Below are 18,263 nucleotides of genomic sequence, written 5' to 3' on the forward strand. Positions count from 1 at the left end.
TTTTTAAGGGGGGGGGGGAAAGGACAATAAAAGTACTAAACTAGCCTTGAGTGTTTGCTTAAACCAAAATTTTGAAGGAGCAATCAGTCTTTTTTTTTTTAAAGGGGTTAACTGTAACTTCCTCTTGTTAACTGCATTATAAAAGTTTGATTTAAAGGTAAGTGGTATATAAAGAAGACATTGAAAAATCCAGATTGTAAAATATAAATGTTCAACACTGGTACCCCAAATATTTTTCTGTGTATTAATCAAGATGTAAGTGTGAATTCTTCAAGCTAACAGCAAATCCTACACCATGGCTAAGGATGTACATAAATGTGCCGTAGTATTCTGTAAATTGCTGCTTTTGTGAAAGCCAACTTTTCTACTTTATTTTGAGCAGTAAACTTTTCTATAGGCCTCCTTGAGAAAGCTTCAACCTTAATCCCACCTTTTGGCACAGTAAAGCATTCTTGGCAGGTTGGAAGTAATTCTGATTTGTAGCATGGATGTAACAGGAAAAAAATTGAAAAGAGGGTTACTGTTATCAGAGCCAGCAGAAAAGAATGTTTTCCTGTAGACACCCATCATTTTATATTCACCTCTATTTTCCTTTTTATTTTTTTTTTCCTTTTTTAGGAGCTCAGTGACCAAGGAGGCTCGGACTTTGAAAACACTGAAGTAAGATGGGTCATTACAGTGCCTGCTATTTGGAAGCAGCCTGCAAAGCAGTTTATGAGGCAAGCTGCCTACAAGGTAATATTACAGGCTGAATGTAGAAATGCCCCTTTAAAGCCTTAGTTTATAAGCAAAATTATAAAATGTATTTGGGGCAATTTAGTATAAACTGTATAAATACAGTCTAGAAACACTAAAAGAAGAATTAACTCTACCAAGCAGTAGCTGTAGGTTGTATGTATTCACCTCTTAAATGCCTTTTTCTTACTATTTACTTTTATATATTGGTGTCCCTCACTGCAGACTCTGATATTTTAGTCATCTTGGACAATGTATTCCTGCTGAATTCACTGCACATGGAACGGATGCAGTTTTGAGACCCTAGGGAAAGTTGAGTTGAAAATACTGGACACAGTTTTGTTTTGTTACTTTCTTTAGGTCATCACAGACTTTTTTAAAGTTTAAAATTAAAAAAAAAAAAAGGAAAAAGGAGGGAAAGAAAAGAGCCTCCTTGGTGGGGCTTTTTTTTCCAGTTTCCATTTTCCCACAGTAGGAATGAAAGGACTGTGAACCGGATAGTCTGGATATAAAATTAAATTCAAATGTTATTTTTGCCAATAAGAGTTTTATCTGCATTTAATTCTTTCCGCCGAACCGCCCCTCAGATATTTGCACTTTCCACATGCATGTCCTCTATTTCAAATTCAGTTTGTGTCTCTAATACACGAGATGTACCCATTCTTCTTTTCATCAGGATATTCATTTTTAGTTTTTTTTTTTTAATTTTTAGTCAGAGACTTGCGTAATTCATTGGCAGCAGCTATGCAATGCACAGTTTGTAAAATATCTTCTAGCTCATGAGTAATTTGCAGAGTGCTCCTGGGAAGCACCCAGATTTTTCTGACTCTGTTTCTAACTATCTCTAATGTTGAGCAACATTTTTCTTAACAGTCTGTATTGTGGGATTGCTAATGCTAGTGCCAGAAGCAAAACACTCTTAAAGTTCTGATGGAAGGACACGGTTGTAGGTAAATCTGAAACACTAGAGACCCATTCATTATCTCTGTATATTGTTGTCTGCCTGCTGTCTGTGTGCATGTGTGCTCGTGAAGTGGGAGCTGTGTAAGGAGCAGGGCAGGGTGCAGGTAGATCTCTTGGCATTTCTCATTTGTGGCACAATGGAATGTTGTTAATTAGTGTCTGTGTCTGTGGTTGTGTCTGTGGTTGTGTACTTCTGTGGGCAAGCTTGACAAACAGCAAGGGCTGACAAGGCTTTTTAACTTGGGGTGTGTGATCCATTGCAGGAAAACTGGAGTTTAGGGAAATAATTCATGTTAACTTGACACATGGCTGATTTTTTTCAAAGCAGCGGGGATGAAGAAACAAATGCAGAAAACAGAATTCTGAATTGCCATTCAGTCTTTCAGATTCCTATTGCTGCATCCAAATGTTCCTCGTGGGTGGATCAGAAATTACAGCTCTTGTTGTTAGCTACTGGAAGATGGAAGCATCTTGAAAATGAGGGGCAGAAAAGTGTAAAAAGGCAGTGGTAGAAACCTTGTAACAGGAGACACACTGAAGTGCAACAACCAGTCTGAGCTGAGAGTTAACTTGCAGAAAACATTAAAGAGCTGTGGAAATCTGCTAAGCAATCTGTGTCAAATGAGGTAGCTCCAAGAGAGCTGAAGTACTAAAACAGCTTCAGTCACTGGTTCACAGTGTAAAGCCCAGCCTTTCTGGAATGGTTAAGTAGTTATCTAGGCAAAGCTAATAGAATTAATAAAGTAAAAAGTGTTGGAAATCTGATTCTGTGCTCAACATCCATCAGCTTTTGACCAGCCTATGATCTCAGTGCACCTCTGATGTGCCCTCATCTCTGCTTTGCCTTAAACAAAACATTGCTAACCTGGAACTCATCTGCCCAAGGGCTCCTGCATTGTCCCCTTCCAGCTGCTGTGCTGCTTCCTCACTGAATGAGTAATCTGCTTGTTCCCTTCAGCTCACAGCTCTTCCTCTCTCTTTCCATCCAGCCTATCAAAATCCTGCTAACTCTGTCTGCATGACAGCTTTTCCTGTCTTCGCACACTGCTGAGCTTTCATCCAAGCTGTCAGTGATTTTGCATCTTGGTTATTGCAACATCATTTCCTTGGCTTCAGCAGCTGTAGTCTGGCCTGGTTTGTACCTCTTCAGAATACTGCCACTAAAGAGTTTTGTAGCCTTGCTTTTGACAGGGAATCAGCCCACATTTAACTCCATCTGTGTCATCTCAGACATCATCTGCATGAACATCTGTATTGCTTACTTATTTTCCTCTTCTGAAACTCTTTTTAAAATGCTGGGTTTTTTCAGCTTCTTGCTGTTACTCTGCCTGCCCTATCTGTATTAATCTTTTGTGCTTTTTGTATCCTTAACAATTTTTATAGCTGAGTTACTACCTCTTTGAAGCAGGTATTTTTTTCTTCTCTCTGGGGCCTTCTGAGGGACTCAGTCTGGCAGGTTGTTGATAGTTGCGTGTCTTTACAAATCATTTTGCTGGACCAAAATTACTTTATTTCTGAATGGCACTTCACAGATGCTTTTTCCTGTGCCTCATGTTTAATTCCCATCTGTCCAGAGATGGCTCTAAGGCTCTGGGACACATTGAGGTCTGGTCAGAATTGGAGAGAGCTCTGTGGCAAGAGCAGAGTGTCAACTCTGTAAGACTCACTTAGCTTTAAGTTTCCTTTTCTAAACCATGTCTGCTGGGATTAATGTGCATTGCACACTAATTCACTACATCTTTAGGAATGACTTTCAGGGTTTATAGTCATATTTGCTGTTCTCCCCACTAGTAAAATATAAGATGTCATAAATAGCATCAACTTTTCTTGTTTCTATGTCCCAGTTCTGCTTCACATTCTTTGGGCACAGGAAGTGCAGAGCAGAATCTGCAGGCTGGAATTCCTTGAACATACTAATGGGAGCAAAGTCTTAAGGAAGAGTTTGGAATGTGGCAGGAATATATGAATGCAGAAGCTGTAAGATAAGAAAGTAAAACATGGCCTAACAAATGCATTCATTTTTGCTGGGCAAAAGAAAGGGGAGGCTGGTGCATTTTCATAGGCTTGCCCAAAATACTCTCTGGGCTTTCAAGCATCAGTCATTTGATCTAGTCTGAGATACTGAGGGTTCTTTTCTTTTTAATATAAACTCTTGAGTTTTGAAATTAAGTTCTAGAGCTCTGAAGTAGATTTATTTTTCAATTACAAATAGCAAATAAAATCACTTGCATGGTAAGCTCACATAACCTAGACTGCCTCTCTTTTTGTTTATAGGATTAAAGCATGTGAGCCTAAAATTCCAGAGGCTTTATTTAACCAGCTCCTGTGCTGAACATTTATTATTGTTTTCACATCAGTTTTGTCATGGAATGTGCACAATGAGAATTATTTAACACATTGTGTTCTGGGGTCAATGACATTACATTGATCAATACTGCTTTACTCTGGAGGAACCTTTGGAAAAAAATAAACCAACTTGGCAAAAGAATAATGTGACAGCACAAGAAATTCCTTGCTAATAAAAATGTGACATGAAGTATATTTGATTTTTAAAAGGTGACTTGGGAGGCTTAACCAGATTGAAATTTGTGAAGCTACTCTTATTCCCTTTTAGTCTGTTCTGTACATAAAATACATGCAACTAAAATTTATTTGTGTGGGGACAGTGTGTCAGGCTTCTGCTATAAACTGCCTAGGAAGGTGTAAACAGCACTGGGAAGCTGGTTATTTTTCTGAAACAGTACTTGATGAGGCAGAAATGTGTTACTATCAACCATCCTAATTATTTGTAGCTTGTGGGGGTCTGTTGAGTCTCTGATTTCACTTTTGTGATATTAAGATCTTTTAAACCTGACTTTTAAATTGTTTATTGAGTGATGTTGGGGAGGATTCTGCATCTTATAGCTTTGCTTAATTAGGAAAAGATAACTAATTGAGGGGTGAAATTACAGAGTGGAAAATGGGTACTAATTGATCTCTGCTCACACATTTGAGTTCCTCAGCCAGGTTCACATGAAGGCAGAGACATCTGGTAATCCAGTTCTGCATCTTTCTGTTTGTCCACTTTTGTAGCACAAGTTGGAGCTTTTGGAGTTTTTTTCTTTTGCTAAACAAGTAAAACAAGAGGTTTTCACAACATTCTGTGTAAGAGTCGACCTGTGCCTGTGTGTTACAAGGTTGTCATTTCTCAGTTCTTAGAAATTGACATTTCTCAGTTCTTAGAAGTTGACTGAAAGCAACAGAAATAGCCAAAAAAAGAGAATCTTCATTCTACCTGGTGGAAAGGCTGTGCTAGGTGGCATTTACCAGCCCAAAAAGAAAACGATGGTCTGAAAGGCTGTAAACTGCAGTCATTAGGGAGTGATAGAAAGCCACAAATGTAACGCAGTGTGGACAGGGTCTAAAACTAATGGATTTTGATTGTAATAAAGTCATAGAAAAAAATCAATAGATTGGTCTGAAAGACATCTTGGATGCCAGTATTCAGTTACAAAGAAAAGAAATACAAGCTGAAATTGGAACTGTAGTGAAAAATGTTAAGGTGAAGTGAGAAAGCCCAAGGTACAGAACAAGATGCATCTTACAGAAAATAGCAAGCAGGTATTTTTCTCAGTGCAGGTCCTTCTCAGTGAGGGCCACTTGTGTCTTTTTAGTAAAATCAGCCTGGGCTATAAGGACCCACAATGAGGATGTTTCTAAATAAAGGGAAGGAGAGAGCCTGAGACATTAGGAAGAGACTTGAATAGGAAGGGTCAGGCTTTGCTGTTGTGCTAACTGGTGCATGCCCTGGGTACAAAAAGCATTTCTAGAGTTTTATAACATTAAAAATTGAAAAGCTTATGAGAATTTAATGGCTTCGTTTTTCTAATGCACGCTACTCATCAAACTTGCAAGTAGTGTTCTCCTGCACCTTGGGGGATATAATGTAATGCAGCAAAAAATTCTTGGTAATGCCACTTGGAGCTAAGCTTTCAGTTATTGCCCAAATGTGATCTGTGACAAGAGTCCCTTGGGAAGGAGCTGCAGCAACATCACCCTGGAGAAATATGGACCAAATGCCACTGTGGTCCCATTTATCTTCAACTTGTTAAAAAACAAGACTTCTACTTGGTATCATTGAGCAATATGTAACTCAGCTTTAATAATGCTAATTTGGATTTATTTGTGGTCCCAATACCTGAGAAACTTTTTGAGGGCACAACAAAACTAGCAATTTGTACAAAGAAGAATGTTGGTGATTCAGTCTCTTGTGGTTATTCCTTACCTAAAAAATTATCCAAGATTCCTCTCCATGGAAAATTGTGCCTGGGACCAAAATGTGATAGACTGGATCTAATATCCTAAGTAAGGGCTGTTGCAATTACTGGTATTCTTTCATGTCTCACAAAACAAGAAATCTTTTGCCTTGCCTGAAAGAAATTATCTGCTCATAAAAGCTTTTTGTCAAATAGGCGCAGGTAAACTCCAGAACCTTCTCCATGAATTGTAAATAAAAGTGTGGGTTCATGACTGGTAGCCAGTGGTCATAATTTCAGATATTTCCTGCCTTATGTTCCATCTTTCTTCCTAAAAGAAAAAAAATGTTTTTATAAATTAAAAAGGGGAAATTGTAATACAAAATCCAAAAGACCCAGTAAGTATAAATTTTATTAATAGAATCAAACAGTCTCTGCAGTTCCAAAGAAGTCCAAGCTCAGTTTGAAAATAAAAGAATAGATAATAAAAGTAATGTATAAAATACGAAGTATAGAAATGCTCAGGTAAAGCAATTTGTATTCTTAGCTAGGTAATAGCAACACAAGCAAAATAAATTGAGGCAGTCTGGCTGTGCTTAGCAAAGGCATTTATCTCAATCAGACAGCCAGGCTGTCTGTAACAAACTGGTTCATCTAATCAGTGGCCACACAAATGCAGCAGTTCTGGCTGTAGCCAGTGCAGCTCCACACATTCATTATTTTAAGTGTTCTGAAAATAAAAGTCACACTTCATTATGGTTCCAGGTGCCCCATTTGTTTTCTTGCTTTTCACAGTGAGATAATGCCATAGTTTCTAGGCAGCCATTAAGAGGGAGAAATGTTCCATGTTATTTCTTACCACAGGAATAGCTTTACTGACAGGTTAGCAAACAGAAGTGAAATATCAAATGGATTCTGCTTTGGCCCAAAGTGACTTGCTAAGTAACATGGTCAGGTATGTGCATGCACAGACAGCCAGGGTGATTATTTAGAGCCTGAGCACCCCTCATTCCAACAAACTTCAGCAACTGCTCCACTGAAAACCTTAGTATTGATTTGGGTACTCAGAAGTTGATGTTTTTTCATTAGTCGGTTGTTTCACAAAATTTGTTCTTAGTGATTTACAAAACGTTCTATAGGAAGCTTGTAGCAGAGCTGAATGCAAAAGCTGGGTTTCAAGTCCATGTCTGCTATTTGTATCCTCATGTTTTTAAGCATAAAGGCCATTTTTACCTCTACAACCAATGAATTAATTAGGAACTGAATTTCCTTCTCTGACAAGACACTGGACTGAGGCAGATAATTTTTTTTGAGTGCAGATTGTGTTAGTGTTGTAAACTCAACCTGTGCACTCCTGATGCATTGAACTAATTGATTTCCATATGTTGCATCACTTTTTAATGTGCCTCATGGCTGATGTTTAGGATTACAGGACTGCTTGAGGCTGTTGTGCTCTATATATTTTTAGCTTTAAAAATAAAAAAAATATGCTGTGACAAATGTTTCCTTTTGATTCCAAGATGCTTGAACAAAAGTTCTAATTACAATCCATACAGAAACCTGAATAACTGCAGCAGTGAGTCTGGTACTGCTGTCAGCCTGTCAGACATGATGGGCTCCCTCTCACTGATACACACAAGGCTTTGACACAAGAGTCACAAAGACAAGGAGAGAAAAAGTATCTAGGTCCTTATCCTTTGGGAAGGATTCCTTCCTACAGCTCTGGCCTTTCTCAGTGTGGGATACCTGCAGCATTTTTAGTCATGGAAGCATTAATTGGGAGTGTTGGTTGGACATCATCTAGCCTGACCTTCCAGTTGAAGCAGGGTTATTGCCTACACTGTGTCAGCAGTGGCTTTATCGAATCACGTTTTAAAGCTCTCCAAGGACAGACAAGCCTTTCTGAGCAGCTGTTCACGTGCTGCATCGCCATCTTAGTAAAAAAAGGGGGTTTTAGTGCCCAGTTTGGACCCCACAAGCTGCAGCATGTGGCTTTTGTCCCTTCTTGTATCTCCTGGCAAGACTGAGAAAAAATTGTGTCTGCTTTGGACTTGCCCTTCAGAGAGCTGCAGGCAGCTGTTCAATTGCTCCTTGGCCTACAAGAGTCTCTTCCACCATAAAACTAATTTTAACTGTAAGTAAAATGCTAATCTAAACCTCTTGGTCCTTCAGCATACATGGCCATGCACAACTATAAAGGGAAAGTAGTGTAACTATTAATCAGAATTAATTTCTGTGCTGTCTAGTGGTGGTCACCAAACCAGCTGTACAGCTGCCAGTGTGAGGTGCCTTTTTACCATCTCTCCTGATTGGCTGCAGATGGGAGGATTTCACCCAAAAACCCTTCACAGGAGCTCACAGCTTGTGAGTTCCCTATTTGAAGTGGGAGAGCAGTGGGTTCAGCTCAGGTGAAAACTGTGGGAAGGCTGTGAATTTTCTGTGGGTTAAGTTCCTTTATACAGGCTTCTGGTAGGGGCAAGCCCTGGGAATTCAGAAAGCACTGCCAAGCCTACACCCTGGTATTTTAAAAGGAGGGAAATAGTATATAAATATATAGTGACAGTATCTGTTTCCTCATGGCAGAAGGGAAAATGTCTGAGGCCCCAAAAGAGCCCTTTAGGATAAACCCAAAATCTTAACGAAGGTTTAAAGGCTGATTTTTACTTTGGATTTCATCCTTTTATGCCTTTCATGTTATTTCATCACTTATGTTTGTGTAAAGTAAGTAAATGAAAACTATTACAGGGGTCTCTTAGCTTCCAGTTTGTGCCCTTTTTGTGGCTTTTTCATCATCCATAGCTTGTATTCCCCTTGTCTGCAAAATGAAGTTACTACTATTTCACTTTTTAAACTTTTTTTTAGCCTAAGATGTCCTTTTTGCTTTCTCAAGCAGTTTTCTCACAGAGAGATGAGTATCTTTGTCCTGTCCCTGATCTGTAGAGATGGGGAAGCAGACACTGAAAGAATTCTGCAGCTGTGATAATTATCCACAATGTTCTCACTTGTGAAATACAAAGTATCAGTGACACCTGATCAGACTGGGACGAAGGACAGCCTGTGCCAGAAGCCTGATTTTAGTTCAGCCAGCAGTAATAGTGTGAAAATGTATGCATTCATGTATATCTGTTAGCTATATGCATGTGTGTGTAGTGAATGTTAAGAGAAAGCAAAATGCTCTTGTTTCTGTATTGTAGCTGTCAGATCTTTGAAGGATCATCTGCCACCCAAACGTTGTGTTGATTGGATTAAAAAAAAAAAAAAAAAGTCAATATTCAGTTTTCATCTAGGCTCTTCTATCCAGAGTACATAATTTCGAAAGGAGGGAAGCACCCAGCAGCTCTTCCTCCTGCCTTTGGCAAACCCAGCCTCTTTGCTGTGGTCACCAAGAGGAATCTTTGAAAATCCTTTTTATTTTGTGGCTTTTGAGCAATTTTAAGAATCTGTCTTTGAAGAGATAAGAGGGCAGAACTAACTGGGCTGTCTGACCTCAGTCTATTCTATTTACCCACGATATTTCCTGTACTGCAGCACTCCTCATCACTCTGAAGTCTAAGGGCAAAGCATCAGGGTATGTGATGGTGTAGTGAGTTTCAAACTTTTTTTTTTAACCTTCTCCAGGCTGAGGATCCAGCAAAAGTGCCTGCACTGTGCTTTTCCTGCAGCTTTGTGGTACCCACTCACCCCACTCCGTGGCAGCCCTGCTTTCCCTCCAGTGCCTCTGGGATAATGCTGGAATCTTTTCCCATGTTGCCCATCTTCTTTCCTGGCACGCTCTGCCTCCCTAATTAGATCTCAGTCATTTATTTGTGACATCCCAGTCTGATGCCATAGGACTGGAGAAAGTGCTAGCTAGTGAAAAAGGAGGAGGATTAGAGGAGCTCACTTACCAAGGCACTAAGTGGATGGTGTTATCATGAAGCCCTTAACACAATGAACTGATTAGTTTAAACAGTGGAAGTTTCACAAGGCACTTAATTTCCAGCCGCTGTTTTGTCTTGCCTTGATTCAGCCTCACAATACTTTCTTCATGCAGCCTGCACAGTGCTTAACTTGCAATCATGCCTTTCCTATTGTTACTAATTATAATACGTATCTTGGAAAATAGGAAAATGTTGATTTTAATTCTCAGCTTCTCTTGTTTTGGCTGAACGTTGCTGTCCTGCAGAGCTTCGTTTCCTAATGAACCCCATCGTCTTTACAGAGCTGTTTCATGGGATCCACGGGATCCAACTTCTAAATTTTATCTCTGGTTCTTACTAATGGGGCTTTAGTGGTAAAACAGGTTTTAAAGGTTTTCCCTACTGACCAGAAGAGTGGATCATTGCACTTGTCTGGTCTGCAGCATCACTCCAGCAGTGATTAAAGTAGTGCAGTTGGTGGAGGTGACAAAGAGGGAGAGGAGAGTGGGGACCCAAGGCTGTGGAGGTGATGGATGGATCTGTTCCTGCAGCTTCTGCATGTGCTCCATGCCACAGGCAGAAATGGAACCTTGGCTGTGACACTGAACTGGAGTTCTGGGGTTGTGGAGGGAATTCCCTCCTTGTCGTGGGTTCCTGTGCAACCTTAAGGAAAGCCTTTTAATCTCTGTGCCTTGTTTTTCCAACTGTGTAATGAGGGTGGCTCTTTTGCATGTGTTTATCTGTTTATTTTATTTATGCTACATTTTTGTATTTGGAAATGCTTTCTTAATTGTGAGTGCAGTGCCTACAGCCGTGCAGCAGTACTGAATCAGGTCGTAGATGACCACAAAATACATCAAAGCAGAAAAAACATAGAATTCATCTAATTGTTCTTTTAATAAGTTTTGTAACTCAAAAGAACAGGTGCACTTCACATAAGACAGATTCCTTGTGTTACAAATCAGTGGTCAGGCTATTTTATTTCTCCCTTTAAAAATCTAGCTGATGTATCTTTCTGAAAAACCAAAAAACTTCACCTGTTGCTTTCAATAATTTGCAAGGATAGGAAACAGGTATCTTGTCAGTCAGGGTGTATTTCCTAACACTGTACTTCTTTTGAGGTCACTGTGGTGTAATAAATAAAGACCACACTGGTGTTCTATCTGGCTGTGGAGAACTGCAGCTAAATGCTGATGCTTCTAATTACAGCAGCATTCAGAGATGGGACATTTTCATCTAGGCCTACCTTAAAAAGACTGACTACATGAAATATTCTATTATAATGCTGTCTTTAATGTCATATACATTACAATATTAAAAAGAAATAAAAGTGCATTGATTTTTTTTTCCTGTATGTTGTGGCATGTGAGGCTGGGTTTTAAAAGCAGCATCTTTTAATCTGTAGTAATGGTGATTCTGCATGTGGAGTGAGTGAAAACAGTTCTCTGAAGTGCTCAGACTGCAGTGAGCTGCAGTCCAGACCTCAATATTTGCTAGTGGTGAACTACTCTAACAGTTGGCAGCTGATGCTGTTCAGGGAATCAGGAATGTGTTGTGGTCAGCTGTGGCTCTCTCTGGTGACACCTCTCTGCCTTTAAAAACAGAGCTGGTGGCCAGGGTGAGAATTCACCTGCATCTGGATGGTGAAATTATTTATGCTGCAGTACATGAGACTTTGAAATACTTTGAAGTTTGCTGTCCATGATGCATCTTGGCAAATGAACAGCAGTGCATTGGCACCAGCACACAGACCTGTGCTACTGGAGGGAGTGAGGTCTGGGAGTTCTCATGTCAAAAAATGAAATCCTAGTCCTCAGGCATATGAGCAAAGTTGAATTTTAGAGCAGTTCTTTTCATAATGTTCTTTGCTTCTTACAGGTATATAAATGCATCAATATCTTGCAAATTAATTGAAGAAATTTCTTGTGCTCAAATAATTTTTGTAATCCCATAATGAGTTTTCCACTTTTGTGTTTTTGGGGACACTGCTGTCTGCTGCCTTCATGTTCCGTAAGTGATGACTGCTAGTGAGTGTTACGGGAGCAAGAAAATCTCCTTAGCAGGATGGAGTCAAGACACTGATCTGTTCCAAACTCTGCTATGAGCTGCCCTGGGCAAAAGCAAATTGGTGTGTCTGTCCCACTGCCAGAATGATCTCTAAAATGTTGAATATTGAGACTTTGTTTAGATCTGCCCTGCTCAGGCCTGTTAACTTGTGAATCCCAGGTCTTTATTACAGTAGTGCTTGGGCAGCAGTGGGGCAAGAACACTGAGTGAGGCAGACAGAAAGCAGAAAGTGTAAAATACAGCAAATCCCCAAATACCTGCAATTAATAATTTTAACAAACGCATCACTGTTTCTTCATGTTGGCTGCACTCCTCTTTCTCTGCATGTTCAATATTTTTCTCCCATCTGTCCCTTGGCCGTAATGATGGGACAGATGCACTGCCTAAGTCTTCCTCTTGGAGCTTGTATTAAAACAACCTCATTGCTCCATTCCTCCCCAGCAGTATTCATGTGCTCATGTTTCTTTATCATCTCCTCTTCCCCCATTTTCTCTGTGCTGTGTATAGATGTATAGATATATATGTAATGTGCTCTCTTTCATGGTCTAAGTGGAAATACTGTATACATGAGGTATGAATTATTGATTGCTACATATATATAGTTTTATATAAAAATATGTATGTGTGTATATATGTACATATATATGTGTCTCTACATATAAAACTATGTGTTAGATGCCATATACCTTTCACTGTAGAAGATTCTCTGTATAGTCTTTTTTTTTATGATGTGAAACAACACATTCTTCATTGTAACTGGCCCTTCAAACTGTAAGAAAAGCTTTTAAACTAAAAACCTCAGCATTTTCTTCATGAGGTTGTGTTAGGATCAGCTGTGCTTTGAACTGTTAAAAACTGTCATTTCTGTTGCATGTTTTCCTCAGGAGATAATTTAGGTATGTTAAAATCATAGCTAGAGAAAAAAAGGAGCAAGAATAGCATCTGCTGTGCATGGAGGGTCTGAGAACACAGATCCCAGTCCATCCGCTGCAGCTCACTGCCTTCCTCTCCTGACTGCAGTGTGAAAAGTTCATGGTACAGGCTGCTGCTGGAGGAGGGGAGGAAGCAAATGTTATTGTTAATGGTTTACTGTTTGCTTTTAGCAGGACCAGCCTTGGGAGTTTGTACTAAAATTCCCCCTAGAACGGATCATTTGGCAATTAGCATAATCTTCTCCCCACCACCACGTCCAGTTAGGAAACACCAGTGCATTCCACGTGTGTGCAACTCACTTCTGGTCACCTCTGCAAATGCTTTGTCTTGTAGCTGTTGAATTTTAATATCCTTGGCAAAAAACTATTTTTCCCTAAAACTCAGTTTTGTCTTCAGTGCTTAGGTTAGTCTGGCACTAAGAATTGTCTGTGCTGCTGACACATGCCCAGTACAAGGAGCAGACTGAGCACTCTTGAGTTCATCCACATTGCTAGATAGTGAAAAAAACCCACTTGCTGCTCAGATTCAGAGCTCTCACGCAACATGATAATGGATTTAATACAAGTGAAAACTGAAGCAGGGTAGTCAGGAGCTATTTGTTCTCCAAGCCCTTACTGGATAGAGCAGGAAGTGCTGCCCTTAGAACTGCAGCAAGATCCAGATCAGGCTTTTAGCAAAACTCTCCAAAGGCAAAGACAGTTTGTGTGCAGACACCATACATTTGTGGAATTCTTAAGCGGATCAGACAAATCTGTTTGTCAGAGACCCAAGTATTGATTCATATCTGGAATGCTGCTCTTTCCAGTGCAACAAACCAAAACTTCCTGTGTGGAGAAGCTCAGCTGGAGATAAGTGATGTTGAAGTGAGCTGGCATGAGACCAGCCCTGCCTGTGCCTACTGCATCCAGATGGGTCACAGGAGGGACTGGGTTTATCCTTAGGCACATCTTCATCCCCAGTACAGCTCCAGGGCTGCATCTGCCAACATGCTCACATACAAGTGATGTGATGGCAGGAGAGTCTGTGCTTAATTGATGCTCTTTTTATACATTTTAGGGTTACTCTGGCTGATCTAAATCTGTTTTCCAAAGTTTGAAAGTTTGGTTGCAAACATTCTTTTCAATATAGTATTTTTTTCAATATGTGTTGCCACAGAGCTGGCAAGGTTTGAAATTCTGTAGTATTTGCACAATATTTTCCTTCCCACAGAGTTCTGCTAATTTCAGATCATGCTGTTTAGTCCAGTGGATGTAACTGAAGCAGAAAGGTTTGCCCAACAGCTACACAGGCTGTAAAGTGACCATAATCCCAGTCATGGTGTACTTGTAAAATAATGAGCAACCATGATTTAAGAGTTTAACTCTTAACTCTTTCTTATTTTAGAACTTATTTGTTGTTGTTTTGCCTTTTTTTTTTGTTACCAACAGTAACAAAAAGTGAGGAAGATGCTTTCTTCAAGAATCTGTTTATGTTACTTATTAGGGTGGAGAGGGTAAAATGAGTCAGTAAATATGAAGGACAGTTTTGTATCTCAAATCTTATCCTGGTACTGCATTTTAAACCAGCTTTACGTTGAGTTTCTGGCTGCAGGTGTCAATGAGACAGCAATTCCCACAGCACACAATGTCGCTGTATGAAAAAAGTCAAATTCCAGTCCAGGTCTGCAGACTTTCCATGTCCTTTTCAGTCCTTCTTTTGGGAATGCTCTAGAGACACCACAGTGTGTGTGTGTATGAGTTGAAGGCTGGAAGACTGACTGTGGAAGCAGAAAAATGTTCATTTTGTTTTATTTGTTTGCTAGCAAGCTTTAGTGCTCAGCACTTAACTGAACAGTAATATAGTAAGTAACCAAAAGTTGGCAGAAAGAGTTGAAAGATATCTATTTTCTAGGCAGAAGTACCAGGGAAGAGAAATTAAAACAGAGTTTTGTGAACTGTTCTTTGAATATTTTTCTTTAAGCCCAATTCTGAGATTGATGTAGTTACATAAGAACTTGTGGCTTTTTGAAAATATCTGTGTCTGAAGGCTGAAAACCCACTAAGAAAGTAGAAAGAACGGCAAACGCTGATTTTATAATGTAGTATTATTTTTAGGTTTGTTCTCATTACATTTTAGGGAACCTGCCCTGTTGTATTTTGTCTCCTTGAATATACTGAACATTTTGAAGATGTTAAAAAAGCAAATACTTTAAAGCAATGGATTTTGAAATAGAAAATGCTGGTTGTAAGACAAAAGATGAATTACTGGCAAAGTGTATTGTATATTCCTATAGAGTTAAACAGTGCAGGAACCTCATTTTGGCAAGGACTGTGACTATCTGGGACATAAAGACATACTTAAAATATTGTGGCAAGGAGAGGCAAAAGGACGCTGAAAGGAGGCTGGGGCCCCTGTTAGCTGGCAGATTCACAGGTTTATTAGAATTGAGTTCAGGTTTTAGGCCAATTATTACAGGTTTCAATTCGATTTTCTTCGTTTCTCCACCTGTCATGTACACAAGTGCTCGGTTAGACACTTAGCATGGTAAGTGCATGCGATCCTCCCTGTTACAGCCTGTGGACTTGTGCTGTGCAGTGTGGGCAGGACAATTCCCAGATGCAGACCTTTACCCCTGGCAGCAGCTCTTTGCTGGGGTGAGCTCTGAGGGGTGAGCCAGCGGAGCCCAGGGGCTGGGGACAGCCTTGTGCTGAGAGGGGCTGCAGGGTTCCCACCCCACTTCTCTGATCCCTTCTCTCTCGCAGGCAGGAATGGCATCTCCCGAAAACCCCGAGCAGTTGATCATTGCCCTGGAACCCGAGGCTGCCTCTATCTACTGCCGAAAGCTGCGCCTGCACCAGATGATAGACCTGAGTAGTAGGGCACCTGTCAATGGCTACAGCCCGAGTGACACTATTGGAACTGGATTTACACAGGGTACTTCTGTTCATTCACTTTGCAGATTCTCGTGCCTAAGTTTGCTTTGTCCCCGAGAGCTGGTTTCTCACCGTTTCTTGTTGTCCTGGTTCTCTTGAAATGTTTCAGGCTGGCATCAGTTTGCTTTTAAAAACTGTTTTGCTGCTTACTGTATTTAGACTTGTTTATATGTTGACCCAGCAGACATCACAGAATGATTTGGGTTGGAAAGAAACTCAAAAATCATCTAGTTCCAATCCTCTGCCATGGGCAGGGACACCTTCCACTGTCCCATACTGCTCCAAGCCCTGTCAACCTGGCCTTGGACACCTCCAGGGATGGGGCAGCCACAGCTTCTCTGGGCACCCTGTGCCAGGGCCTCACCACCTGCACAGGGAACAATTTCTTCCTAATACACACTTGAATTTTAGCATGCAGGTAGCTTCTTTGTCTTGTCTTTATTTGGATGTTGTGGTGGTCTTTTAGTATTTTCACAACAGTATTTTTCACAACAGTATTTTACCTTAATTTAAGTTAGTACTTCATGTTGGATTGTTTTTTCCATTTAATTTGTTGGAAGCAATTTTGTGTTTGATTATCTGCATTATTGAGGCACTGCTAAATAACTGGATCTGCAATGAAACAATTAGTCTGAGGTGTTCCCAAGTTTTGGCAGATGCTTTTTGATTTCATCTTTATGAAATATCATTAATGACTTTAAACACTCCATGGAACACACGGCATTGGAATGTTGCAATTAATTTATCTCCATGTTGAAGAGCAACTGGATAATGCCCTTCTGATTTATTGAGCTGAGATCTGTTGCTACTGTTGCTGTTTGAAGGGCAGGGACAAACATGGGAGCACTGTAAGTCACTTGACAGAAGATCCTTCATCACCAGAGTTTTTTGAGCTTGCAGCCTACTGAAACTGGAAGGAAATAGAGGAAACAAAAAAGGAAAATGGCCTGCAGCAGTAAGATTTGATAGCTGCTTAATGTGCATATTTCTCTATATCTCTGTGAATTCTAACAGTTGCCCTGATACTGATGGTAGTGTGACAATCTATCCTAGAAGGAGTTTTTCAGAAGATTCTCTATTTTGTCATATTTGCTAGGTCAAAACAGTAGAGGCAAGTGGGAGGTTAAGCTAGTAGAGCTATTCCTGCATTTACCCAGAGCATATTTTTTTTAGTTAGGCAGAGTGACTATATCATTCTCTCAAATCCATGGCTCTCCCAGCCAGCACTTGTCAGATGTGTTCAGTGTTTGGAGGCCCACGCAGAGTACAGGACACAATCTGTTTTCAGGATTCTGTCCCTTCAGGGCCCCTTGGCTTCTGTCCCCCTCATTCGTGCCCTGAACTATTCCAGTTCCATGTGATTTTTCATGAACTCACTTTCAGACAACATAGGGATTTGCTTCTGGGAAAATAATAAAGGAGTTCATCTGGTTAATGTTTTGAAGCTGGGCAGAATCTGGCAGATCATGGATTTCTGCTAATGGGCTTTTTCTTAGGTGGGGGTACCATTCTTATTCTTGACTTTGTATGGTAAAAAGCTATTGGGGATGAGAAAGGTTTCATGTCAAAATTAATGAAAACAAAGTTTGGAGTGAATTAATTTGGGGTTGGAATTAAAATTTCATAAAGGCATGGCAAGCACCCAAGACAAGCTGAGAACAGATTAAGAAGAAAAACCCTTTAAATATAAACAGAGAGAAGCACTCCAAGGACCATATTATTGCTGTGAAGTCAAAACAGAAATTTTAGTGTTCATAGTAGCAAGGGTAAGCTTGCTTCAGTTGTAGTTAAAGACTGGCTCTTGTGTTCTCTCCTAGCCCACAGGAGGGAATGAAAGGATTGCCATTGATTTCTGTGAGCTTGACAGGCCCTCACTTGGACCTAGTGCTTGTCCTGCCATGGAATGCCTTATCTGAGCTCTCCTGTGCTGCCCAGTCAGTGCTCTGAGGCTGGGGCAGCTTCTCTGCATCGTGGAGTCTTTTTGGGGAGGGTGCAGGAGCAAGTGGAGCTGATGCTCTATTTTCTGATGACAGGCACTATAGAAATAGGAAGCAAAGTGCATTCTGTGATTTGCATGCTGGTATTTTCAAAAAAAAAATCAACTCATGACAGGCTGCTTCTCTTGTAGTGTTTTATGAAGTACCTTTGAAGGTGAGTGATGATAACACAAGGAATGTAGGTTTTTTTGATAGTTCAGTTATAGAGGTTGATTTGGAAGCATAAATAGCAGAGGTTCTCACTACTCTGCTTTCTCTTGACAGACTGTTCTGCATCTTTTAAATGTCTAAGTAGCAGTTAAGTCTTGTAAGTTAATGGGTTGTTACAATAGTCTTGCAAGATTACACTTAGTTTTTAATTGGAGTATATTTTAAATATTGTGAGGGTCAGCCCTGGTGATCACTGTGGCCTTAAGATTAATTCTAATTCTTACTTGTCCTTAAGATTAATGCTGAATAATCTGAGCAGCAGTGCTTCTGGCTGCTTGTTTTGGGGTAGACTGACATCCTGAGAGGCTGGGG

At 40.2% G+C, this 18,263-nt stretch overlaps 1 protein-coding gene across 1 annotated transcript in view; it reads left to right on the forward strand.

The window, feature by feature from the left end:
* HSPA12A (heat shock protein family A (Hsp70) member 12A) overlaps window positions 1-18,263 on the forward strand; it is a 40,938-nt gene that overhangs the window by 12,542 nt on the left and 10,133 nt on the right. Inside the window, exons 6-7 of the mRNA XM_053949676.1 lie at window positions 619-735; window positions 15,574-15,745. Coding sequence (XP_053805651.1) covers window positions 619-735; window positions 15,574-15,745 — 289 coding nt within the window. The remainder of the gene's footprint in view (window positions 1-618; window positions 736-15,573; window positions 15,746-18,263) is intronic.

The sequence above is a fragment of the Vidua chalybeata genome, chromosome 8 (assembly GCF_026979565.1).
Source record: "Vidua chalybeata isolate OUT-0048 chromosome 8, bVidCha1 merged haplotype, whole genome shotgun sequence".
NCBI lineage: Eukaryota > Metazoa > Chordata > Aves > Passeriformes > Viduidae > Vidua > Vidua chalybeata.